Source organism: Centruroides sculpturatus, unplaced genomic scaffold (genome assembly GCF_000671375.1).
Source record: "Centruroides sculpturatus isolate CEXI.00-Female unplaced genomic scaffold, Cexi_2.0 scaffold786, whole genome shotgun sequence".
Lineage (NCBI taxonomy): Eukaryota > Metazoa > Arthropoda > Arachnida > Scorpiones > Buthidae > Centruroides > Centruroides sculpturatus.
This window is the reverse complement of record NW_019384997.1, coordinates 158,213-185,493: the sequence shown is the minus strand read 5'-3', so window position 1 is coordinate 185,493 and position 27,281 is coordinate 158,213. Positions and strand designations below refer to the sequence as shown.

The 27,281-nt window shown below is 27.0% G+C and overlaps 1 protein-coding gene across 1 annotated transcript in view; it reads left to right on the top strand.

The window, feature by feature from the left end:
• LOC111633139 (sortilin-related receptor-like) overlaps positions 1-27,281 on the top strand; it is a 178,195-nt gene that overhangs the window by 134,631 nt on the left and 16,283 nt on the right. Inside the window, exons 32-43 of the mRNA XM_023377670.1 lie at positions 262-372; positions 3,208-3,454; positions 3,559-3,657; positions 4,778-4,921; positions 6,594-6,852; positions 7,522-7,571; positions 8,285-8,538; positions 9,591-9,837; positions 9,942-10,040; positions 14,980-15,123; positions 16,796-17,049; positions 22,103-22,374. Coding sequence (XP_023233438.1) covers positions 262-372; positions 3,208-3,454; positions 3,559-3,657; positions 4,778-4,921; positions 6,594-6,852; positions 7,522-7,571; positions 8,285-8,538; positions 9,591-9,837; positions 9,942-10,040; positions 14,980-15,123; positions 16,796-17,049; positions 22,103-22,374 — 2,180 coding nt within the window. The remainder of the gene's footprint in view (positions 1-261; positions 373-3,207; positions 3,455-3,558; positions 3,658-4,777; positions 4,922-6,593; positions 6,853-7,521; positions 7,572-8,284; positions 8,539-9,590; positions 9,838-9,941; positions 10,041-14,979; positions 15,124-16,795; positions 17,050-22,102; positions 22,375-27,281) is intronic.

Below are 27,281 nucleotides of genomic sequence, written 5' to 3'. Positions count from 1 at the left end.
TAGTGTCTTTATACGAATACAGTCGCAATTTTTTTGCTGTGATATACAAATCCGCATTTTATGAACCCACGTTATAGGGGGACCGACTGTATATATAACCATAAAGAATTAATTTACTGTGAAACATTGTTTAATCTAGTTATTAGATATTTAGAGCTATAAAGGATGTATTTGTTTTAATTGCATTTATTAATTATAATTAATTATACTGTAAAATAAATTACAAATGAAAAGCTTATTAATATGAATTTTTTTTTTCAGATTTATGTTCTCCCTCCAACACCACCACATATAGAATTACTAAATAAAATAATTCCAACTCAGACAGTACTACAATATGATTTTCTTCCAGGAATTAATTATACCATTTGGGTATGATATTACATTTGTATAATAAATATGTATATATTTGTGGAAAGCTATGAAACACAAATTTTATATGCAGCATAAACTATTCTGAAATCATTACATAATAGACACACAAATAATGAGGCACTCTCAATAGCATTTACTATACAGTCGACCCCCCTATAAGATCATTGATTTTTCCGTTTTATCTGAATTACATGTTGTACGAGTCACTTAGATTTTACAAATATGTGAGCCGTTCACAGCCCGGCACATGTATTTGTAAAATCTAAGTGACTCGTACAACATGTAATTCAGATAAAACGGAAAAATCAATGATCTTATAGGGGGGTCGACTGTATACTGTTCCATTCAGTTTTGGATGAAAAGTCATTTGGAAGACTATCATGGCAACATACTTAATATGACAGAACATTATCTATGTCATATTGTATTTTTTTTTATATACTTTGATGATTTTAGTTTTTTATTCATTGAAAGTGACCACATGAACATTATCCTTTTAAATATCTCTTACATTTTCAATAAAAAATTCAATAATGAGACTCAATGATTCAATAAAAAAAATGTAATAATATCCTCTCTATATATTTATACTTATGTAGTATATTAAAGTTAACACTGCAGTACAATATTTGTGGTTCATTTTCCTTGCAACAATACTTCATAATACTTTTTAAATAAAACTAGTAAGCAAAGTAATTATGTTTGCTTTCCTTGCTAGTCATAATATTACATCTAGTAGAAGTATATTTTGTAGCCTTTAGTATTAATTATTTTTAATCAAATTTTTATTTCTAACATTGTTTTTTTAAAAGAAAATCTTTTCTTTATTNCAAAATCCATGACTGATTAATGAAAAAATTTCCAAAAATTTATAAATTTATGTACAAGTTATAACATAATATATAAATGTTTAATTTTATATGGATTTTAAGTTTCAGTGTAAGAAAAATAAAAAGAAATTAATATTTATACAACTACAGAAAAGATATTTTTTAAATGATGAAATAATGTTTATTAATTTATTGGCAGAAATTTTAATATATAGGGGTGCAAAAGTAGGTATACAGTTTTTATTATTGAAAAAATAAACATACAGGCAGAAAATAGGAAGAAAAAACATTTTTTCTTGTGTACAAATTAAATCACAAATAAGGAATATGAACTAATAAAAGATAAATAATAATAATGAACACCAAACATTTGTATTTCTCAGATTCTCAACTGTTTACCTACTTTTGCACCCCCTGTATAATGACAAGATCACATAGATAAATCATAACAATCATTTAATGTGTAATTGTTTTTACAAATATATTGTGTTAACAGTTCTGTGCTAATTTGTAGATTGTTAGAATATTTAAAAATTATCTTATAACACTTGAAATTTTACTAAGGCATTAACTTTGATATTTTCTTTATTAAATAAGTTTTCAAAATAATTTGAAAATTCAAAGCATAAACTTTTTAATGAATTAATATTTTGTAGCTTTGTGGAATCTGAATTTTCAGAAACTTAAATTTGAGAAATTAAACATTTTTAATGAATTGCTTTTTTTTTCTATTTGTGAATTTTTTCCTTGAAAGAAAAATTTTAATTTTCATACTTCTGATTTCAATTGAAAATGTATGTGTACAATAATTTATTTTTGTAATATAATATGAATCAAAGCTATTTTGTAAGAGTAAATTTATTTAATAGTCAATACACTGAAGTAACTATAATCTATGCATGATGAAATGATTTTTTTTACTGTAGTTCTTTAATTTAAGCTATATGGAGATGTTATACTATTTGGAAGACATCATATATCGTAGGGAAGTTCAGGTTTTTATTGGTATCTTATTACTCTCCAGGCTCTGTTATATATAACAGAAGGAAAATATGGTGATCAGTCAAAAAATGACACTCCAAGATTTTTGCATTTTTGGACTCAGGTTTCCTTGAAACGTCAAGAAATGCAAAAAAAATTCAGAGGTTTTTTTCTGTAAGTATAGATGTTTGTGTGTATGGGGCATGATTTTGTTCATCTTTGAAGCTTGAAGCTTAATAACTCCTGTGCTTTTTGTCAAAATTCTCTGAAATTTTGCAGGAAGGTTTGTTTATTACAGAGATTGATGCTATTAAATTTTGGTGGTTAAATGTTAAAGAGGTGGGGAGATAAAGGAGATTGTGTCATATCTCTAGTAGGGTCTGACTTAATAATAATTTACTCATTATTAGCATTTATATTTTTTTAAAAAGTCATCTCTACTGTAAAAATTAAAATATTTGCCATTTTATAATAATTAAAAATATAAAAAGTTTTTAATAAAATATTTTAACAGATGCCACCCCAAATGTTGCCAGAAAAGTTAAGCAACTCATCGCTGGATTTTTTTAATGTTTTTTTGTACATATTTATTATTTATTCATTCAGCTAGATGAAGATAGTACAGAGTTTTTGTCTACTTAAACAGGTTTCTGTATGAGTAGATAGAAACCTGTTTAAGGAACATGAGTTTTTATTAGTCACTTATTTGATTAATTGATATAAAAAAATATATATATACTTAACTTTCTGAGGTAAAATCCTGCAGGCATCCTTGATTCAGATGCACTTTTGTGAAAAGAATAATTTAACTTTAACTTTCTGTTATTAAAACTTTGTAAATCATAAACAAAATTTAATATATTATGATGTATGAGGTAAAATGTTTAGTTAAATTTATATACAGTGAAGTCTGCTTAAAGTAGAAATTATTTTTGTTGATATACTTTAGGAGAATTAGAATATTTAATTTTTTATTTTTATAGTTTCTATATAATCTAATTGTAATTAATATATTTTATAGGTAACTTCTTTATCTGGTAATCTGGAAAGTGGAAATTCTCCACCAGTCTACTTGGAATTTGATAAGGATTATATATCTAGTCCAATTGAAGATCTTAGTGTTTTAAATATAACAGCTAATTCTCTTGTTGTTTCTTGGAAAAACAATTTTGATAAAGTTGATAAATACTGTCTATTGTATCATCCAAATTATGAAAATGATTATTTGCCTTGGAAGCAGATAAATACTACATCTAACAATGTAAAAGGTACTGTCTGTTTTTGAGTTAACAAAAATATTCTGTATTTTAATATAAAAAAATATAATTTTCATAATAAACCAAACATTAAAAAGTTACTTTTCTCTGTTCAGTTGATTTACTTTCACCTGGAACAACTTACATTTTCAAAATATTTGCATTTAAAAATGATATTTCTGGACCTGTAAAAAGCATAGAAAGAACAACATTAGGTAAGTAACAAAATAATTAATCTATCATTATTTGAAATTATGTTTTTAATAAATTTATTTATTGTAAATTTTAAAATGTTTGTATATAATAGCAAAATTTATAGGTAAAATGTTTAGTTAAATTTATATACAGTGAAGTTTGCTTATTGTAATCACTTTGAGACTCAGCTATGCATATGATGATAACCAATTGAAAATATTTAGTGGGTTAAGAAAATAAAACTACAATTAATGGAAATGCTGCTTTTATTGACTTTGATATCAAAAAGACATGTTNAAAATACTACTATAATCTATGTTAGGAGTAAAGATAGAAAAGTGAAAGTAGAAGAAAGTCACTCTTATCTGCACGACAAATTGGGCAAGCTCCTGACATACGCTCCTTAACCACATGGATTCCTTCCCTCCTCCACCTCACGTCGTTCCTTCTCACTCGCTTCCCTCAGAATGAAAAAAAGAAAGTCCTGTCCTCCTATGCTGCCTTGTCGGTTGTTTTTTCTTTTTAGCCCAAAACTCGCCAGAAAGCGCAAATAGGTCAGAAGAGACAGAAAAGAGGAAAAATAGTGCAGTTTTTTCTCTTTTTAGTAGAAGAGGAAATTATAGATAGCATAAGATTATACAGACTAAAATATAAATATACATGGTGGGATACTCCACAGCTCTGTCAATGTATATGTGGCCTTATAGAATTGTATCATATTATCATTATTAATTTTAGTTTGACTTACAAAGGAGGCCAGAACAAAACTCCATTGTTAAGATATGGACTGTCTGCACATATATTCTTCTTAATTAATTTTCTTCTGAAAATTAATATGATTAATAAATTTAGTTTTAATTATTATTTATAAAACTTTTGATTTAATAATAATTCTGTGCAACATAAATATATGAAAAATTTATTAAAATTGATCTAAAAAACAAATACCACTTTTACTCAAGTTTTTTTAATAATTATGCTATCAAATTTTTTTGGTTTACAATAAATAAAAAATAATAATGAATTTTATTCATACATAATTAATAAACTTGAAATAATTAAAGAACTGTTTAAAACATTGTTATAGTATAAATGTAAAATTTATTTAAAATTTATATTACTTACAAATGTATTTGATAGGAAAGCCTCTCAGTTCTGTGTCAAACATCAAGAGTATAGTGAAAGGAACTAAAGTCATTCTTCAATGGGATTCCATCAATGATAAAAGAAGTAATAAATGGATTTATGGAATATTCATGTTTCAAAAATCTTTTAATACATTAGGTAATAATTTTTTATAAACTTTTTATTTGTTAACTGAAATTTTTAACTTTTATTAAGTTCAATTTTAAAAAATGCTATTTTTGTAAGTATACCATAATATTTAATAAACAAAAACTGCTTGGTTAATGACACCAAAATTACTATGAAATGTTTTTGGCCTTAGTTCAGGCCATCTTTAGTATACATATCTGCTAAAGATATGTACACTAAAGATTTATTACAAAATATATACTATATTTGGAATAAATAATTTTGGTGTCTTACCAGTGAAGTGTTGAAAAACTAGACTAATTGGAGCTAGACCTTATCTGGATTTTTGAATATACATGTAAATTAGCATTTTAAGTACTGTAAACTCTAAATAGAAGACCTAAACTTGAATTCAAGCCAGTATTTCACAAGGAATGTAAGAGTGCTTAATTAATTAAAAAAAGATTCAAAATGTGATTTACAGAATCACTGTATCTAAATAAAAAGTATATTAATCATAATTTTAAAATGAAAAAATTCTGAATTCTAAGTGACTATTAAAACATCAATAGGGTGAGGCCAAAAGAACATTGACAATGAAGTTACTATTAAAAAGGTTAATATTAATTTTTCAGTGGCCAAATCTGAATTTTTGATGTCTGGATTTTCAACACTTCACTATGATTCTTTTTTTTTCCTGGACATTTGAAAAGAATTATGTTAGATTATGCAACATCTATCACTTTTATATCTTAACTACTTTTTTATTATTTAAAAAACAAAAAAAAAATGTTTGAAGTAACATTTAAATATCATTGATTATGATACAAGTGTATGAAGTTTGCTTGAAAAATAATACTCCACCTGCTTAATTACCTGCTTAAAGCAGTTAATATAATTTGTACATATCAAAAGTTGCGTTAAGAGGGGTTTTCCTGTGTGTATGATGGTACTTGGGTGGTTAAAAATATTTACCAGAGATGATGCATAAGAGTACAGCCAAAGTTGTATAAATAATGTTTTCAGATTAATAATTGAGGATGGTAAAAAGATGGTTGATACTGGATGGGGAAGTTTAGAAGGATATAGACTTCTTTGTGTTAGTAATATCCACATTTAGAAAGACGTTAATAAGGTTGTTTGCCAGTAAATTAAAATTTATGGTCCATGGGTTGATTCATTACATTTCAATTTATTACACCACTTGGTAAGATTTTTCAATAGAGTGTGATGATGATATTATGGCAAATTAATCTTTGATATAATCTGATAACTTATCATAAGGGAATATTGAGAATAGATTTGTGCATACATTTTTTCTTATAAATCTAAAAAGACTTAGATGTATAAAAATGTGTTTCAGAAAGAAAAGTTTGTTGTTATGTTATTGAGTTTTTATTAAAAACTTATAATTATTTAATTTTAACTAATTTTATTGTTTAATTTTATTTTTGAAACATGCAAAATTAATTGGAATAAATAATTACATTTTAAAATCTGAAAGTAGTTTAAAAAATGGAATGACATTTTATAATAACTTAGTTTTCATGTAATATATTTTAAGATGTTTAACTTCAAATTTTAGTAGATAATTTTTAACAATAACAATATATTAAATATAAATATTATGTATTTGTTAATAATATATTATTGTTATATGAGTTATAAAACCTTTTGTTAAATTTCTGTTTTAAATATTTAGTACTTGTTGGAAATACGTCATTGACAAATTTCACTTTATCTGGTTTGAATCCTTGTGAAATGTATTCACTTGAAGTTAGAGTTATTGGTCCATTTGGAATTGGTCCCTCTGGAGGATTTTATTTTGTGAGAACAGAATCTGATAATCTTGCTCCTCCTAAAAATCTTGCTGCAAAATTATCTCAAGAAAACAACAAAATGTCCATCAGTTGGAATGCATCTTGTTTGTCATCAAGTGGAAATCTTGGATATGAGGTGAAGTAAATAATAAAATAGTTTTATTATTTTGTTACACACACACACACATACACACACGTACTGTATGTACTATATAGCTTCAAAATATATTATTAGCATTTTTACTCTTTAGTAAAGTCTTTAAAACATATTTATTTCCAATTAATATCAAATTTTTCCTAAAAATCTCATTTTAAAAGAAAGGAGTATTATAAACTCAAAGCATTTATTTATTTATAGTTTATAATGAAGTAATTATGATAAAATTTAAATATTCTATATTATGAGTAAAATTGAAGATGATTCTTAAAGGAATATAAATATTATAGAATCGATTTGAAATAATTAATATTTTATGAAATTTAATTTTAAATTTAGAATCCAATGTAAAATAAACTTTCATAAATTAATAATGGTAAGTAAAAAATGTTGTCAAGCTATAATAAATATACATAAGAAAACTTTATCTTTTGTTGTTGTTATTGTATTATTCAAATAAATATTTTTTACTATATTTCTTTATTATTTTTATAAAAATCAAATGATAGTTAAATTGGTTCTATCAAGCTAGAACTTGGTAATAATTTGTATGATTAGACCAGCAGATGAGCCCAGCATTGCCTGGGCAAAAACAACAACAAAGATTAAGATTATTAGATTTTTTCGTACTTTGAATCCTTCTATTCTGGTAGCCCAGGATGCCCCCTAGTGGGTATTCTAGCAGCAGCAGTGTCATTCCGTGGTATAAATAATAAATTCCTATTACAAATAAAAATAATAATAATAATCTGAATTTCTCATGGCATACCCTACTAAAACGCAAAAAAACTGCGTGAAATAATAATATACTGAATTTATTATTAATTTAAGTAATAGGGGTGCCTTTAGTGGCCGTTTTTGGCATACAGTGACAGAAAGAAAGAATCCAGTTTTTCAGCTTTATATATGTAGATTTTTTAAATTAATTGTTCTGGAAGCAAAGATTGGATAAAGGTCCTGTTGGCATAATTGGGAAAGCATCTGAATGATAAGAATTTGCAGTTCAAGTTCTCCAGGTGAATCTTTTCCAGAATAGTCTAAATTAATTAATTGATTTATTTCCAATTACAATAAAACCCGTATAAACCTTTTGATTTATAAAGGTTTTACTGTAATTACACTGTACTAAATTATTTGAGTGCAGAATATTTTCAGGGCTCAAAATTTCCCCAAAAATTATTGCTCATTAGCATGCAAAGAAAAAGAACCATTTATGAACCAGTTAAGAATTATTACTATTAGTTTGGAAAATTCAAATTAAATAAGCCTATCACATAATTTGACTTGCAATGCTAAACTAATAAATTAATGTAAAACTTTTTTAAATTAAATATAAATATTATGTATTTGTTAATAATATATTATTGTTATATGAGTTATAAAACCTTTTGTTAAATTTCTGTTTTAAATATTTAGTACTTGTTGGAAATACGTCATTGACAAATTTCACTTTATCTGGTTTGAATCCTTGTGAAATGTATTCACTTGAAGTTAGAGTTATTGGTCCATTTGGAATTGGTCCCTCTGGAGGATTTTATTTTGTGAGAACAGAATCTGATAATCTTGCTCCTCCTAAAAATCTTGCTGCAAAATTATCTCAAGAAAACAACAAAATGTCCATCAGTTGGAATGCATCTTGTTTGTCATCAAGTGGAAATCTTGGATATGAGGTGAAGTAAATAATAAAATAGTTTTATTATTTTGTTACACACACACACACATACACACACGTACTGTATGTACTATATAGCTTCAAAATATATTATTAGCATTTTTACTCTTTAGTAAAGTCTTTAAAACATATTTATTTCCAATTAATATCAAATTTTTCCTAAAAATCTCATTTTAAAAGAAAGGAGTATTATAAACTCAAAGCATTTATTTATTTATAGTTTATAATGAAGTAATTATGATAAAATTTAAATATTCTATATTATGAGTAAAATTGAAGATGATTCTTAAAGGAATATAAATATTATAGAATCGATTTGAAATAATTAATATTTTATGAAATTTAATTTTAAATTTAGAATCCAATGTAAAATAAACTTTCATAAATTAATAATGGTAAGTAAAAAATGTTGTCAAGCTATAATAAATATACATAAGAAAACTTTATCTTTTGTTGTTGTTATTGTATTATTCAAATAAATATTTTTTACTATATTTCTTTATTATTTTTATAAAAATCAAATGATAGTTAAATTGGTTCTATCAAGCTAGAACTTGGTAATAATTTGTATGATTAGACCAGCAGATGAGCCNTTTTAATGTTTTTTTGTACATATTTATTATTTATTCATTCAGCTAGATGAAGATAGTACAGAGTTTTTGTCTACTTAAACAGGTTTCTGTATGAGTAGATAGAAACCTGTTTAAGGAACATGAGTTTTTATTAGTCACTTATTTGATTAATTGATATAAAAAAATATATATATACTTAACTTTCTGAGGTAAAATCCTGCAGGCATCCTTGATTCAGATGCACTTTTGTGAAAAGAATAATTTAACTTTAACTTTCTGTTATTAAAACTTTGTAAATCATAAACAAAATTTAATATATTATGATGTATGAGGTAAAATGTTTAGTTAAATTTATATACAGTGAAGTCTGCTTAAAGTAGAAATTATTTTTGTTGATATACTTTAGGAGAATTAGAATATTTAATTTTTTATTTTTATAGTTTCTATATAATCTAATTGTAATTAATATATTTTATAGGTAACTTCTTTATCTGGTAATCTGGAAAGTGGAAATTCTCCACCAGTCTACTTGGAATTTGATAAGGATTATATATCTAGTCCAATTGAAGATCTTAGTGTTTTAAATATAACAGCTAATTCTCTTGTTGTTTCTTGGAAAAACAATTTTGATAAAGTTGATAAATACTGTCTATTGTATCATCCAAATTATGAAAATGATTATTTGCCTTGGAAGCAGATAAATACTACATCTAACAATGTAAAAGGTACTGTCTGTTTTTGAGTTAACAAAAATATTCTGTATTTTAATATAAAAAAATATAATTTTCATAATAAACCAAACATTAAAAAGTTACTTTTCTCTGTTCAGTTGATTTACTTTCACCTGGAACAACTTACATTTTCAAAATATTTGCATTTAAAAATGATATTTCTGGACCTGTAAAAAGCATAGAAAGAACAACATTAGGTAAGTAACAAAATAATTAATCTATCATTATTTGAAATTATGTTTTTAATAAATTTATTTATTGTAAATTTTAAAATGTTTGTATATAATAGCAAAATTTATAGGTAAAATGTTTAGTTAAATTTATATACAGTGAAGTTTGCTTATTGTAATCACTTTGAGACTCAGCTATGCATATGATGATAACCAATTGAAAATATTTAGTGGGTTAAGAAAATAAAACTACAATTAATGGAAATGCTGCTTTTATTGACTTTGATATCAAAAAGACATGTTAAGACAATTTAAAAATATATAACTTGAAGGTATATTAATTACATTTATTGTAAATTCTAGTATATAATCCACATTAACATATAACTCATAAGATATTGCTAAAATGAAAATATCACATAATCCACATCATTGTATACCTTGCACTTCTGAAGTTGTTAAAAACATGTCAATTTAACTTGTATGCAGTTTAGAAGGCATTTTGTCAGAAATTCCATTTTTCCCTTTTCTTTCATTTTATTTCTATTATCAATTTATTATAAATGTAATTATAAAATAAATTAAACAGAAAAACTGAAACATTTGAAATCGAACTGTTTTAAATATCAAAAATAATAATTTTTATTATACTTGTGCAAACATAATGAACTTATTTATATGATAAAGATCTGGTGAATTGTAATCATCAGGCCATCTAATAGAAAAGTGAAATTTTGCTTCATTTGTCTAATTACTGTTTAAAAAAAAAAAATTGAAATTTTGCTACTGTTTTCTAACTTAAAGAGTTATTAAACAATAATAATATTTTAAATTGTATCTAGATGTTATATTATTTTTGGATGGATGTTATCTTTAATTAATATAAAGTGAATTTCTACAATGAAAAGTTTAAAAAATGAAACAAGTAAATCAAAATGATAATGAAGTCATCTATAGTTTCAATTTCATTAGCAAAATGGCAGAAAGTAATACTGTCAGTTTAAATGTATTTAATTATTTTAGTTACCAAATGTTTTATAGCATTGAAAAGATCAAGAGTTGCACTGTAGCCTACTAGTGCCATAATTATTGAGTCAAATGCTTTTCAGTTTGACTTCCAGAGTAGCAAGACTTGGTGCAATCACATTTTTTAAAAAAATTGTTGAAAACGAGAAGGAAAAATTGCTCTGAGATTTTCAAATTGAGCCAGATATTTATCCTTCTTTAACACTAGAGATGATAATATTGATGATAAGAAAAAACAAAATATGGATTATAGATGTAGCACTCCCAAGAGACAGTAAGCTGGAAGGAAAACAGCTTACTGTCACTTAATATAAGAAAGTCACTTACAGAAAGTCACTTAATATAAGAATCTGCCACCTTCGTGGCAGCCAAGGGTGTTGGGAAGTTTGAATTTATTGACAGCATTATGAATGTCCAAGTGTATTGTCAGATCTCTTTGTTTCTGCAGCAAAAATGGACTTGGGGGATGATTTAATTTTTCAGCAAAGTAATGACTTCCACAATGCAAAACAAAATAATTTTTTGTTAAAAATCAAGTCACTGTTCTGGAATGGCTTCCCACAGTCATGACTTGAATCCCATTGTGCATCTATGGGTCGTTTTAGACAGCTCAGGACAAAAGATTCAAGAAGAAAGATATGAAAGAGGTGTTATTGTAGGCCTGGAACAACCTCAGTGAAATTATAACTAGAAAGTTGGTACTACCAATACCAAAAAGACTCAGGGCTGTGATAAAGGTCAGGGAGGTCCAACAAAATATTAGAATGTATCCTTATGATTAAATAAAAGTTTAACTGCTTAAAAGGTAAAATATCTGATTAATTTTTTCATCCACTTTAGAGATAATCAACATTCAGTTTATGTTAGCTTTAAACCACATACAGGGGTTGGACAAAATAATTCAAACACCTTCCATTTTGCACAGTCAAATTGAACTGTTCTGAAACATGTGGGTGATAGCTTTTCCAGGTAAAAAAAGAGTGATACCTAGAACAGATAGCACTTTTTTTTCTCATTTGAATAATTTATATTATTGTTGATAAACTTCACTACTTTTGCTGTTGAAAAAGCTATTTGCCTGTTTTGGGGGCATGATTATGTCAGACCTACCAGACTTCCAAACGAGAATGATTGTTGGTGCACACCTAGTAGGAGCTTCTGTGACTGGAGTTGCTGAGTTGATGGATGTAGTTAGATCTTCTGTTCCCTTGATCATATCTCATTATGCAAAGATAGGCAAGACATCTACTGACAGAAGCAACTGTGGCAAAAATCAAAGCTGCATGCAAAAGACAGAATAGCTCTTCATTAAATAGTAATGAGAAAACAGAAAACTGTAGCAGTGTTGGCTGCAAATGTTAGGATGTAAGTATCAGTGAAAACCATCTGACATACACTAGTATTAATGGTGGGACTGCAATAGCCAAACCTTTGTTGACAGCACAAAACATCAAACAGTGCATGTGCAGTGGTGCAAAGATTATAAAACATGGACTCCAGGGACATGGAAATGTGATATGATCTGATGAGGCAATTTCACTTCCAGTCATGTTTGTGTTTGGAGACCACTGGGTGAATCACACTGTCAAGTATGACAAAGATTCCTGTATGATTTGGGGAGCAATATTATTTAACTCATCGGGTCCAATAGATATCTGCTATTCTGAGTGACTGACTCCACCCATGATCCAAACTTTGTTTTCAGATGGCTATGCAATCTTTTGGAATGACAATGCACCTATCCACACTGATGGGTGTGTTCAATCTTGGTTTGAGAAGCTTCATGTTCCTCAAAGCAAGATTGAATACACTCATTGAATTTAACATTTACTTTGACAACCACGCTAATTACCAGAATTGAATATTATTGAACCTGTGTGAAGCATTCTTGAAAAAATGTTAATTGCAAATTTCTATTACCTACTTCAGTCAAGAAATTAGCATCAGTATTGGTTGAATAATGGTACAAAATTGACATTAATATTGTTTGTTTGTCTATTCTTTGATGTATTTTAGCTGTATTATCAGTAAAAGGGAATTGTACCTCTTATTAATAAACAAAAAGTGAACTTTCATTGGAGTTAGTTATTTTGACCAACCCCTGTAAGTCAATATAAACAAACTCAACAACTAAAATTTATACCAATAAAAGTTCTATCCAACTGTATTAAAATTATATGATATTATCTTAGCTTGCAGAATTGTGTGTGTGTACTTAGTTTAATGCAATTATTATTTGCATTAAACTAAGTACACACATATAATTTACCAGTGTTTGCTTATTTTTTTGTCTACTGTATATGCATACAATCAGTCCCTGTCCTTGACTTCAAACATCTGCACTTACAACAGCCAAAATTAGCATAATAAATAAAAAATTTTATTTGAGTCCAAACAATCACTTGAATTTATAGTAAGTGATTGTTTTGACTCAAAAAATAGCATAGTACCACAGTTAAATGTTAAAAATAATACTATAATGGACAATAAGTATGTTCTATTTAACGATAATTGATAAGCATACTTTTATTAATTTGAGTATGCATCACTTGTACTCAAAAATTGAAAATAAAACTCTCTGCAGAGCTGGTTGGTTCAGGATTATCATTCTAATTTCAATTTTATAAGGCTAAGTTGAATTTTTAATAAATTAAATAAATAAAAATCAACAATAAAATAAATTCCACACACAGATTACAATACTCCCTCACTATGATTTTTGATTCTTTTGAACATGGTAGTCCCCATGGTATCCATGAATTTTTGTTAATAAATTGTCATAATTAATTAAAATATTAAATGTTGATTTGAAGCACTTACACATAGCAACTGATTACAATTAACATACATATGCTCTGTGGTGTGATGGGTTAATGAACAACCGTAATGTACAAGACGACACCACGAATTAATACAATTTTCAATAAAGATAGATGAAGTCATCTATTTACAATCTAACTTTAATACATAATCGCGAGCCCGTCCGTGGTACAAAAGAATCATTCCTCTTTTTCTATTCTTATCACAACTTGTACACCCGATTGCACGTGCGAGTCCTGAGGCCGTATTATAATATTACTTATAATTAACTATATCTAAAATATGACTATAATCTATGTTAGGAGTAAAGATAGAAAAGTGAAAGTAGAAGAAAGTCACTCTTATCTGCACGACAAATTGGGCAAGCTCCTGACATACGCTCCTTAACCACATGGATTCCTTCCCTCCTCCACCTCACGTCGTTCCTTCTCACTCGCTTCCCTCAGAATGAAAAAAAGAAAGTCCTGTCCTCCTATGCTGCCTTGTCGGTTGTTTTTTCTTTTTAGCCCAAAACTCGCCAGAAAGCGCAAATAGGTCAGAAGAGACAGAAAAGAGGAAAAATAGTGCAGTTTTTTCTCTTTTTAGTAGAAGAGGAAATTATAGATAGCATAAGATTATACAGACTAAAATATAAATATACATGGTGGGATACTCCACAGCTCTGTCAATGTATATGTGGCCTTATAGAATTGTATCATATTATCATTATTAATTTTAGTTTGACTTACAAAGGAGGCCAGAACAAAACTCCATTGTTAAGATATGGACTGTCTGCACATATATTCTTCTTAATTAATTTTCTTCTGAAAATTAATATGATTAATAAATTTAGTTTTAATTATTATTTATAAAACTTTTGATTTAATAATAATTCTGTGCAACATAAATATATGAAAAATTTATTAAAATTGATCTAAAAAACAAATACCACTTTTACTCAAGTTTTTTTAATAATTATGCTATCAAATTTTTTTGGTTTACAATAAATAAAAAATAATAATGAATTTTATTCATACATAATTAATAAACTTGAAATAATTAAAGAACTGTTTAAAACATTGTTATAGTATAAATGTAAAATTTATTTAAAATTTATATTACTTACAAATGTATTTGATAGGAAAGCCTCTCAGTTCTGTGTCAAACATCAAGAGTATAGTGAAAGGAACTAAAGTCATTCTTCAATGGGATTCCATCAATGATAAAAGAAGTAATAAATGGATTTATGGAATATTCATGTTTCAAAAATCTTTTAATACATTAGGTAATAATTTTTTATAAACTTTTTATTTGTTAACTGAAATTTTTAACTTTTATTAAGTTCAATTTTAAAAAATGCTATTTTTGTAAGTATACCATAATATTTAATAAACAAAAACTGCTTGGTTAATGACACCAAAATTACTATGAAATGTTTTTGGCCTTAGTTCAGGCCATCTTTAGTATACATATCTGCTAAAGATATGTACACTAAAGATTTATTACAAAATATATACTATATTTGGAATAAATAATTTTGGTGTCTTACCAGTGAAGTGTTGAAAAACTAGACTAATTGGAGCTAGACCTTATCTGGATTTTTGAATATACATGTAAATTAGCATTTTAAGTACTGTAAACTCTAAATAGAAGACCTAAACTTGAATTCAAGCCAGTATTTCACAAGGAATGTAAGAGTGCTTAATTAATTAAAAAAAGATTCAAAATGTGATTTACAGAATCACTGTATCTAAATAAAAAGTATATTAATCATAATTTTAAAATGAAAAAATTCTGAATTCTAAGTGACTATTAAAACATCAATAGGGTGAGGCCAAAAGAACATTGACAATGAAGTTACTATTAAAAAGGTTAATATTAATTTTTCAGTGGCCAAATCTGAATTTTTGATGTCTGGATTTTCAACACTTCACTATGATTCTTTTTTTTTCCTGGACATTTGAAAAGAATTATGTTAGATTATGCAACATCTATCACTTTTATATCTTAACTACTTTTTTATTATTTAAAAAACAAAAAAAAAATGTTTGAAGTAACATTTAAATATCATTGATTATGATACAAGTGTATGAAGTTTGCTTGAAAAATAATACTCCACCTGCTTAATTACCTGCTTAAAGCAGTTAATATAATTTGTACATATCAAAAGTTGCGTTAAGAGGGGTTTTCCTGTGTGTATGATGGTACTTGGGTGGTTAAAAATATTTACCAGAGATGATGCATAAGAGTACAGCCAAAGTTGTATAAATAATGTTTTCAGATTAATAATTGAGGATGGTAAAAAGATGGTTGATACTGGATGGGGAAGTTTAGAAGGATATAGACTTCTTTGTGTTAGTAATATCCACATTTAGAAAGACGTTAATAAGGTTGTTTGCCAGTAAATTAAAATTTATGGTCCATGGGTTGATTCATTACATTTCAATTTATTACACCACTTGGTAAGATTTTTCAATAGAGTGTGATGATGATATTATGGCAAATTAATCTTTGATATAATCTGATAACTTATCATAAGGGAATATTGAGAATAGATTTGTGCATACATTTTTTCTTATAAATCTAAAAAGACTTAGATGTATAAAAATGTGTTTCAGAAAGAAAAGTTTGTTGTTATGTTATTGAGTTTTTATTAAAAACTTATAATTATTTAATTTTAACTAATTTTATTGTTTAATTTTATTTTTGAAACATGCAAAATTAATTGGAATAAATAATTACATTTTAAAATCTGAAAGTAGTTTAAAAAATGGAATGACATTTTATAATAACTTAGTTTTCATGTAATATATTTTAAGATGTTTAACTTCAAATTTTAGTAGATAATTTTTAACAATAACAATATATTAAATATAAATATTATGTATTTGTTAATAATATATTATTGTTATATGAGTTATAAAACCTTTTGTTAAATTTCTGTTTTAAATATTTAGTACTTGTTGGAAATACGTCATTGACAAATTTCACTTTATCTGGTTTGAATCCTTGTGAAATGTATTCACTTGAAGTTAGAGTTATTGGTCCATTTGGAATTGGTCCCTCTGGAGGATTTTATTTTGTGAGAACAGAATCTGATAATCTTGCTCCTCCTAAAAATCTTGCTGCAAAATTATCTCAAGAAAACAACAAAATGTCCATCAGTTGGAATGCATCTTGTTTGTCATCAAGTGGAAATCTTGGATATGAGGTGAAGTAAATAATAAAATAGTTTTATTATTTTGTTACACACACACACACATACACACACGTACTGTATGTACTATATAGCTTCAAAATATATTATTAGCATTTTTACTCTTTAGTAAAGTCTTTAAAACATATTTATTTCCAATTAATATCAAATTTTTCCTAAAAATCTCATTTTAAAAGAAAGGAGTATTATAAACTCAAAGCATTTATTTATTTATAGTTTATAATGAAGTAATTATGATAAAATTTAAATATTCTATATTATGAGTAAAATTGAAGATGATTCTTAAAGGAATATAAATATTATAGAATCGATTTGAAATAATTAATATTTTATGAAATTTAATTTTAAATTTAGAATCCAATGTAAAATAAACTTTCATAAATTAATAATGGTAAGTAAAAAATGTTGTCAAGCTATAATAAATATACATAAGAAAACTTTATCTTTTGTTGTTGTTATTGTATTATTCAAATAAATATTTTTTACTATATTTCTTTATTATTTTTATAAAAATCAAATGATAGTTAAATTGGTTCTATCAAGCTAGAACTTGGTAATAATTTGTATGATTAGACCAGCAGATGAGCCCAGCATTGCCTGGGCAAAAACAACAACAAAGATTAAGATTATTAGATTTTTTCGTACTTTGAATCCTTCTATTCTGGTAGCCCAGGATGCCCCCTAGTGGGTATTCTAGCAGCAGCAGTGTCATTCCGTGGTATAAATAATAAATTCCTATTACAAATAAAAATAATAATAATAATCTGAATTTCTCATGGCATACCCTACTAAAACGCAAAAAAACTGCGTGAAATAATAATATACTGAATTTATTATTAATTTAAGTAATAGGGGTGCCTTTAGTGGCCGTTTTTGGCATACAGTGACAGAAAGAAAGAATCCAGTTTTTCAGCTTTATATATGTAGATTTTTTAAATTAATTGTTCTGGAAGCAAAGATTGGATAAAGGTCCTGTTGGCATAATTGGGAAAGCATCTGAATGATAAGAATTTGCAGTTCAAGTTCTCCAGGTGAATCTTTTCCAGAATAGTCTAAATTAATTAATTGATTTATTTCCAATTACAATAAAACCCGTATAAACCTTTTGATTTATAAAGGTTTTACTGTAATTACACTGTACTAAATTATTTGAGTGCAGAATATTTTCAGGGCTCAAAATTTCCCCAAAAATTATTGCTCATTAGCATGCAAAGAAAAAGAACCATTTATGAACCAGTTAAGAATTATTACTATTAGTTTGGAAAATTCAAATTAAATAAGCCTATCACATAATTTGACTTGCAATGCTAAACTAATAAATTAATGTAAAACTTTTTTAAATTAAAAGAATAATTTAAGTATGTGCTATCATCATAAGGTAGCACGTACAATTATAAACCTGACATATATGTTGATTACATTGCAGTATATTAATTTGCAAATTTCCCGTATTGTGAACAAATGAATATTTTGTTTTCATTTGAACCAACACAAAATTTTACCAATAAATAGTGTTGAAAAGAATTTTGAAATAAAAACAGATTTTCTTTTTCAGGTTTATCATAAAAATTGAAACCATGATTTAGTAATTGAGATAAACTTGTCCTTGTTCTTTCAAGAACATAACCATGTAAATAGGCAGTGATACAACAAGTGATCAAATTGATTAGAAATAAACTAAACAACATTCTGATTTCACTGTTAAAACATGGGGTTTTTTCATTTTGACAAATTTCTCAATAAACATCTATAAGCTTATCTGAGACTCCAATCTATTTTATTGCAATATTTTTTGTAGCTATTGCCATATATTATTTTTTATAGCACAGATTTCCCCAGGACTGCTTTAATTTCTTCAGAACCTCATTTTCCATGATCAGACATATTCTGCACCCCTGCCAAATTATTTTTTCCATTTTGGCAGGTTTATTTTTGAACAGGTTTTAATACATTTTTTGTAATCTTTAAATTACATCAGTTAATTGTTACACAACTACATTTTTTAATAGTAAATTTTAAATACATAAATTTTATTATTAGACTTAATTCTAAAGTGATTCCAATTAAAGATGGAAATATTTGAATGCAAAAATTGAGAACTGTTTGATTGTAAAAAGTTTTCATTGTCTCAAGAATTTTTGCTGGGTATTCAAATAGTTCTCAGATGCCCTCATGAGTTCATATGACAGCAAACAAGCTAGTTTGATTACCAAGAACTGTCTTTGTATTCGAATCAGTTTGCTTGGTTCTGCCATTGGAAATTCTAATTGCACTACAGAAATACAGAGAACATGTTACTCTGTGATAGACTCTCAAGGAATTTTAATGCTCCAATTAATCATTTACTTCAATGTTTGTAATTATCAATATATAATACACATCTCAAAGCCTGATGAGTTAATATAATAATCTAACGATCGCCTAAATATTCGGGCTATAATCAAATAATTAATACAAATAAATTTGGTACTAGAGGTAAGTGTTAGGTGCCATCTCTTATCTAAATTAATAATTACAATTTTAATAATTTAATAAATAATTTAGAACCTTCTGGAAGAAAATAACTGACCTGGCTTGAACCCACAGCCTCTGCTTGCCATGCAGTGCACTACCAATTGCGCCACCCAGACCCCAAGCCAGTCTTTGCTTCCAAAAGTATTTAAATTTTGATATAATCTTCTACAGTTACATATGGCACCTAATGCTTACCTCTAGTACCAAATTTATTTGTATTGTATTAATTATTGACAAGAGTATGTCTTGTTTATAAAATCATACTGCTGTTTTATGTTACCAGCATAGAGGTATGAAGGAGTACATGTCAAGAGTTATTTGGCACAGAGTATTAGGTGCCCAAATCATTTGTGCATAAAAACATCCAGACTTGTGGGTAGTTGGAATCGAGAACCAAGGTAAAGTAAAATACAAAATGGTGACCTTCTACAAACAGGCAAAACAGCTACCTCCCCCCACCAAAGTCAGGTGGGTGAGAGTACCACCCACAGTCATTCTAAGAAGTGAACTCTGACCATAGGACAGAACACATAGTTTCTTCTATGTTAAATAAAATTTGTAATCTAATTTTGTAAATTTGGGAGTGCTTCACATAAGATGTTAAAACAGTTTTATGTCGTTTTTAACATTAACTAGTATAGTAAAATCATGGGATCGATAAAAATTTGATGTTATATTAGGGTTGACATTATATTAGGGTCGTTACATCCGATGACATTTTAATCGGGTTAAACCGTATATTGTTTGTACAAAATTAAAAAATAATTTCAGACGATACAATAGTCACGATTATTTTTTTCAATAATGGGAAATTTTTGTTACTCATCGACAAAAATTCAACCCAAGCTGACACACAACAGAGAGAAATTTTGAAATTGGATAGGTTAATTTCATCGAAAATGCATCCTGGGCACCTCTTGGTTGTGGCTGGCGAAGTTTGAACAATTGCGCCTAAAATCAGCAATACCAAAGAAGATTGGAGCATGAGAACAAGACCCACCTTGAGCATCAAAGTGATTCCGCTTAGTAGTGAGTCTCCGAGACATAGTCTTGTCCCAAACACAGCCTTGCCGTTTTACTTGCTTGATTATAGCCCAAATATTTAGATGATTGTTGGATTATTATATTATCAATATGTTAATGAACTTGTTCTTGAATACTCAGTACAAGTGTTACTAACCACTCCACACAAGGCACATTAACAGTATTATGTTACTTCATTCTCATTGTTTTTCACAATTACATTTGTTGCTTGTTGTCAAGAACTGTTTTCTCAGAAAGTCATTTGACTCTGCCCCTGGTTAATTCTAATATAAGAACATATAGACATGGAGCCTTTGTCAAGTGACCTGTTTCTTTGACAAGGGGTATGTTTGTAAAGTCAACCGAGTTAAACGCGTTAGTAACGAATTGTTCGAATAATAGTAGTCTCGCTCAGTGCGCATGCTCTGCGGTGATGATGTTTCGAACGAAATTCTAACGAAGTTCACAAAGGAAAGAGTTAGTTTACTTCGTTAAGAAAATGGCGCCCGACGATATCGATGTTTATAAATCTACTCGAGTGTTTAAATTGTGAATTAAAAGATGAAATGATTGAAGTAACTGTCCACCCGAGGCAATCTAAGAAAAATATTTCGGATAAGGCTGTACTAGCAACATTTGTATCTTTGATTTTAGAAACAGCCATTTAGTTCTAAATGAATCATTCGAAAAGTCTAACGAAATAAGAATAACGATGACGTCATTCTCGTTTAACTCGTTCGACTTTACAAATGTGCCCAAGGTTTGAAATTGTTTTCAGTATACAGTTTGTTATGCTCTGCAGTGATCATTATACTTGAAGGTGATTTTACTTATTTGTCTACAAATGAAATCTTAAGTTTCTGCTTTATCTAAGTTATATTCTTTGTATTGAAGAACTTCTTCCATTTCTGCATTGGACAGGTTTTTGGCTTATAGTAAAATTTAACAAACAAACAAAAAAAAAAAAAATCTGTACTAAAGAATTTTTTCTGTTTTAGACAGATTTTACTGCATTAAATTTAATACAAGATAACTGTAACCTATCTTTAATCCAAATTATATAAAATCTGTATAACTTAATAGCCAAGTTCTAGCTCAATAGTTAATCAAACTCTATTATTTGATTATTAGTATCATTCGGTATAATTAAATACTTTCCTCTGAAGGTATTTAACTATACTGTTTGTGTAGTTAAATACCTTTGTATTGTTTGTAAAGACTTTTTTTTAATTAGAATTGCTTATAATTCAACTTTGAATATTCTCTATATTTTTAAAATAGAAAATATTCCAAGTTGAATTTAGAATGTAAATTTTGAAACAGAATAGAACTACTACAACTTATAGAAACACAATACACTGAGTCTATGAGCATTAAGTTGGGTTAAAAATAAAAATTGAGTTAAGGAAGTTTGATTTATTGAGCATCTGCTCAATAGATCAAACTTCCTTAAAACAAATAAATATAATTATTATTAATATATATATATATTCTTATTTTTTTCATACAGGTTATCATAAAAGATCTAATCACCAACAAAACAGAAAAATTATATGTAACTTCAAACAGTAATCATTTGGGTGTAAATGCTTCTATTCACTTAGGAGCAGAATATTTGATTAAAGTGAGAACTAATGCCTCTGGCTCTCATTTTACAAATATTTCCTTTACTGCACCTGAAATTCCTATCCCACAGCAAGTGAAAGTTATACTTGAACAAAATGGAAGTCTCTTCATAGATTGGAAAGAGCCAGAAATGCCTTCTGAATTGAAAAACCATTCGTAAGTAATAAATTTGATTTATTATTTCAATGCAAATTGTCAATTTATTTTAAGGTATATTGTTCATTATAAGTTAAAATTACAAGTGTTTTGTAATTTGTAAAACTGCCAAATTTTAGAGAGGAAATGAGAAATTGAAAACATAAAATATTTTAAATATGGCATTTATTTTTTTTTAAACTGCTGATATATAATTAAAATGTTTGTAATGGGACTTAAATTATATTAATTTAGTCCTATTTATAATGTAATCCTCATAGTACTGTACAGTATGGGTGGAAATAAATCTTGAACAGGACAGTTTGTAAACCGGTAATATATATATATATATATATAGATTTTTTAAATTATATTAGCTGTGTTTTAAATTGTAGATTGTAATTAATGTCAATTTCTCTGCAAATTTGTTCTACAACAGGTTTGTTTTGAGAAATTTTTTTGTAATGAAGTTTTAAACTTTTTGAGTTATTTCAATTATATATAAACATAATATATTTTGTTGTAGATGTCTATATATTTTTATGTATGGCTGGTGTACCAAAATGCATACCAGTAATAAAGTTGCATTCTAATGAAAGAAGTGACATTTTGATGTTACCAGTAGCAGTGTGATAAGTCTGTTATCTCTACTATAGTATTTGAGATATTAGTTTCAACAATATATAATAAAGATGATAAAGAATATTTTAAGATATCTACAATGATTGTAGTGTGATATGAAATTATTTGTGGTTTTTTTTTTATAGTAACAGATATTACTAACTGCACTATAGTTTGTTTCCCAAATTCATAATTGAAGGAAATGCTAGATGTTGGTTAAGAGTTAGTTAAAATGATAAAGATATAAAAGTTCATTCTTTATAAAACAATTTGTTTCGGTTTGATTTTTATTTCTGCAAAATGTAGCAAACAGATTGTTTTTTAGGTTCAGCTTCAATTTACATAGAAACTAATTTAATTGTTCTTATTGATGAAAACTTAAATAAATTTATAAAGCTTTAGCAATAATAGCTTCATTTGTTCTTCTTTTTTATTACTTATAGATTATTGAGGAAGAATTGATTAAAGTATAAAATAATCAAATTTTATGAATAGATGGTAACTATTAATTACACTATCCATGGAACTTGACAAGTTCATTAAGCCTTAATAATAATAAATATCTGCATATTTTTAGAATAGTCAATTATTAGATAATATAAAGATTTTAAAATCTATTATTGTATTGTCACAGGGTGCAAGATGTTTTATTTAAAAAAAACACGNTTAACTGAAATTTTTAACTTTTATTAAGTTCAATTTTAAAAAATGCTATTTTTGTAAGTATACCATAATATTTAATAAACAAAAACTGCTTGGTTAATGACACCAAAATTACTATGAAATGTTTTTGGCCTTAGTTCAGGCCATCTTTAGTATACATATCTGCTAAAGATATGTACACTAAAGATTTATTACAAAATATATACTATATTTGGAATAAATAATTTTGGTGTCTTACCAGTGAAGTGTTGAAAAACTAGACTAATTGGAGCTAGACCTTATCTGGATTTTTGAATATACATGTAAATTAGCATTTTAAGTACTGTAAACTCTAAATAGAAGACCTAAACTTGAATTTAAGCCAGTATTTCACAAGGAATGTAAGAGTGCTTAATTAATTAAAAAAAGATTCAAAATGTGATTTACAGAATCACTGTATCTAAATAAAAAGTATATTAATCATAATTTTAAAATGAAAAAATTCTGAATTCTAAGTGACTATTAAAACATCAATAGGGTGAGGCCAAAAGAACATTGACAATGAAGTTACTATTAAAAAGGTTAATATTAATTTTTCAGTGGCCAAATCTGAATTTTTGATGTCTGGATTTTCAACACTTCACTATGATTCTTTTTTTTTCCTGGACATTTGAAAAGAATTATGTTAGATTATGCAACATCTATCACTTTTATATCTTAACTACTTTTTTATTATTTAAAAAACAAAAAAAAAATGTTTGAAGTAACATTTAAATATCATTGATTATGATACAAGTGTATGAAGTTTGCTTGAAAAATAATACTCCACCTGCTTAATTACCTGCTTAAAGCAGTTAATATAATTTGTACATATCAAAAGTTGCGTTAAGAGGGGTTTTCCTGTGTGTATGATGGTACTTGGGTGGTTAAAAATATTTACCAGAGATGATGCATAAGAGTACAGCCAAAGTTGTATAAATAATGTTTTCAGATTAATAATTGAGGATGGTAAAAAGATGGTTGATACTGGATGGGGAAGTTTAGAAGGATATAGACTTCTTTGTGTTAGTAATATCCACATTTAGAAAGACGTTAATAAGGTTGTTTGCCAGTAAATTAAAATTTATGGTCCATGGGTTGATTCATTACATTTCAATTTATTACACCACTTGGTAAGATTTTTCAATAGAGTGTGATGATGATATTATGGCAAATTAATCTTTGATATAATCTGATAACTTATCATAAGGGAATATTGAGAATAGATTTGTGCATACATTTTTTCTTATAAATCTAAAAAGACTTAGATGTATAAAAATGTGTTTCAGAAAGAAAAGTTTGTTGTTATGTTATTGAGTTTTTATTAAAAACTTATAATTATTTAATTTTAACTAATTTTATTGTTTAATTTTATTTTTGAAACATGCAAAATTAATTGGAATAAATAATTACATTTTAAAATCTGAAAGTAGTTTAAAAAATGGAATGACATTTTATAATAACTTAGTTTTCATGTAATATATTTTAAGATGTTTAACTTCAAATTTTAGTAGATAATTTTTAACAATAACAATATATTAAATATAAATATTATGTATTTGTTAATAATATATTATTGTTATATGAGTTATAAAACCTTTTGTTAAATTTCTGTTTTAAATATTTAGTACTTGTTGGAAATACGTCATTGACAAATTTCACTTTATCTGGTTTGAATCCTTGTGAAATGTATTCACTTGAAGTTAGAGTTATTGGTCCATTTGGAATTGGTCCCTCTGGAGGATTTTATTTTGTGAGAACAGAATCTGATAATCTTGCTCCTCCTAAAAATCTTGCTGCAAAATTATCTCAAGAAAACAACAAAATGTCCATCAGTTGGAATGCATCTTGTTTGTCATCAAGTGGAAATCTTGGATATGAGGTGAAGTAAATAATAAAATAGTTTTATTATTTTGTTACACACACACACACATACACACACGTACTGTATGTACTATATAGCTTCAAAATATATTATTAGCATTTTTACTCTTTAGTAAAGTCTTTAAAACATATTTATTTCCAATTAATATCAAATTTTTCCTAAAAATCTCATTTTAAAAGAAAGGAGTATTATAAACTCAAAGCATTTATTTATTTATAGTTTATAATGAAGTAATTATGATAAAATTTAAATATTCTATATTATGAGTAAAATTGAAGATGATTCTTAAAGGAATATAAATATTATAGAATCGATTTGAAATAATTAATATTTTATGAAATTTAATTTTAAATTTAGAATCCAATGTAAAATAAACTTTCATAAATTAATAATGGTAAGTAAAAAATGTTGTCAAGCTATAATAAATATACATAAGAAAACTTTATCTTTTGTTGTTGTTATTGTATTATTCAAATAAATATTTTTTACTATATTTCTTTATTATTTTTATAAAAATCAAATGATAGTTAAATTGGTTCTATCAAGCTAGAACTTGGTAATAATTTGTATGATTAGACCAGCAGATGAGCCAGCATTGCCTGGGCAAAAACAACAACAAAGATTAAGATTAAGATTATTAGATTTTTTCGTACTTCTAATCTTTATATTCTTTCTTTCTTGTCTTATCAATATGGAGACTCTAGCCTATTGGCTTTTTCTCCGAATCACTCCGCTTAGAAATTAGGTAAAGTGGTTGGGGCTTATATTCTTCCCTCTAGTAGCCCGGGTCGCCCCCTAATGGGCGTTCTAGCAGCAGCGGTGTCATTCCGTGGTAGAAATAATAAATTCCTATTACAAATAAAAATAATAATATACTGAATTTCTCATGGCGTACCCTACTAAAACGCAGCAAAAAATGCAAAAAACCGCATCAAATAATAATATACTGAATTTATTGTTAATTTAAATAACAGCTAGGGCGCCCCTAGTGGCCGTTTTTGGCATACCGTGACAGAAAGAAATCCGGATTTTCACTTTATACAGTGTTCCCAACTGTGGCGACTTGTCGCCACAATAGCGACTTTTAGAAGAAGGTAGCGGCGACTGCAGACAAATCAGCTAAAAGTAGCGACTTTTCAAATTTTTTAGTTTATTTTTTGAGAAATTTAAATTATCAGATTTTTCTCTACTTTATAGTGCTCTCTGGCGACGACTAATATTATTACGAATCGTACTAATATTAGTCGGTCGTTGCAGACTATGACAAACAGTCGTCGGAAAGCGAAACGACTCCGATTGAGGTGTTTTAAAACCTATTATTTTTTTGTTTTTCCATTTTTGTTATATATGCATTATAATTATATATTGTTCATGTTGTTAACAATTCAATTATTTTTGTTAATTGTTTTTTAACACAACTATTGTGTACAACTTTTCTTGTATTGTATCATAAATTTGTTTTGTAATAAAGCCTTTCGACGATTTGAAAATTTATTGTTTATTGAGTACAGTCGACCCCCCTATAATTACGGTCCCTATAATTACGATTCCTATAAAACTACGAAAAAATATACGTATTTTGGAAATGTTGAGTCGGATTAGTGTAGAATCGATTAATTTTATGGAAGAAAACCTTTCAATCAGCCGTAGTCCGTAAACTTGACACGTGTCGGGCTGTGATTGGAACGACTTGTAAGAAATCGGATTCCTAATAAATTGGAACGTATCTATATCTTATAGG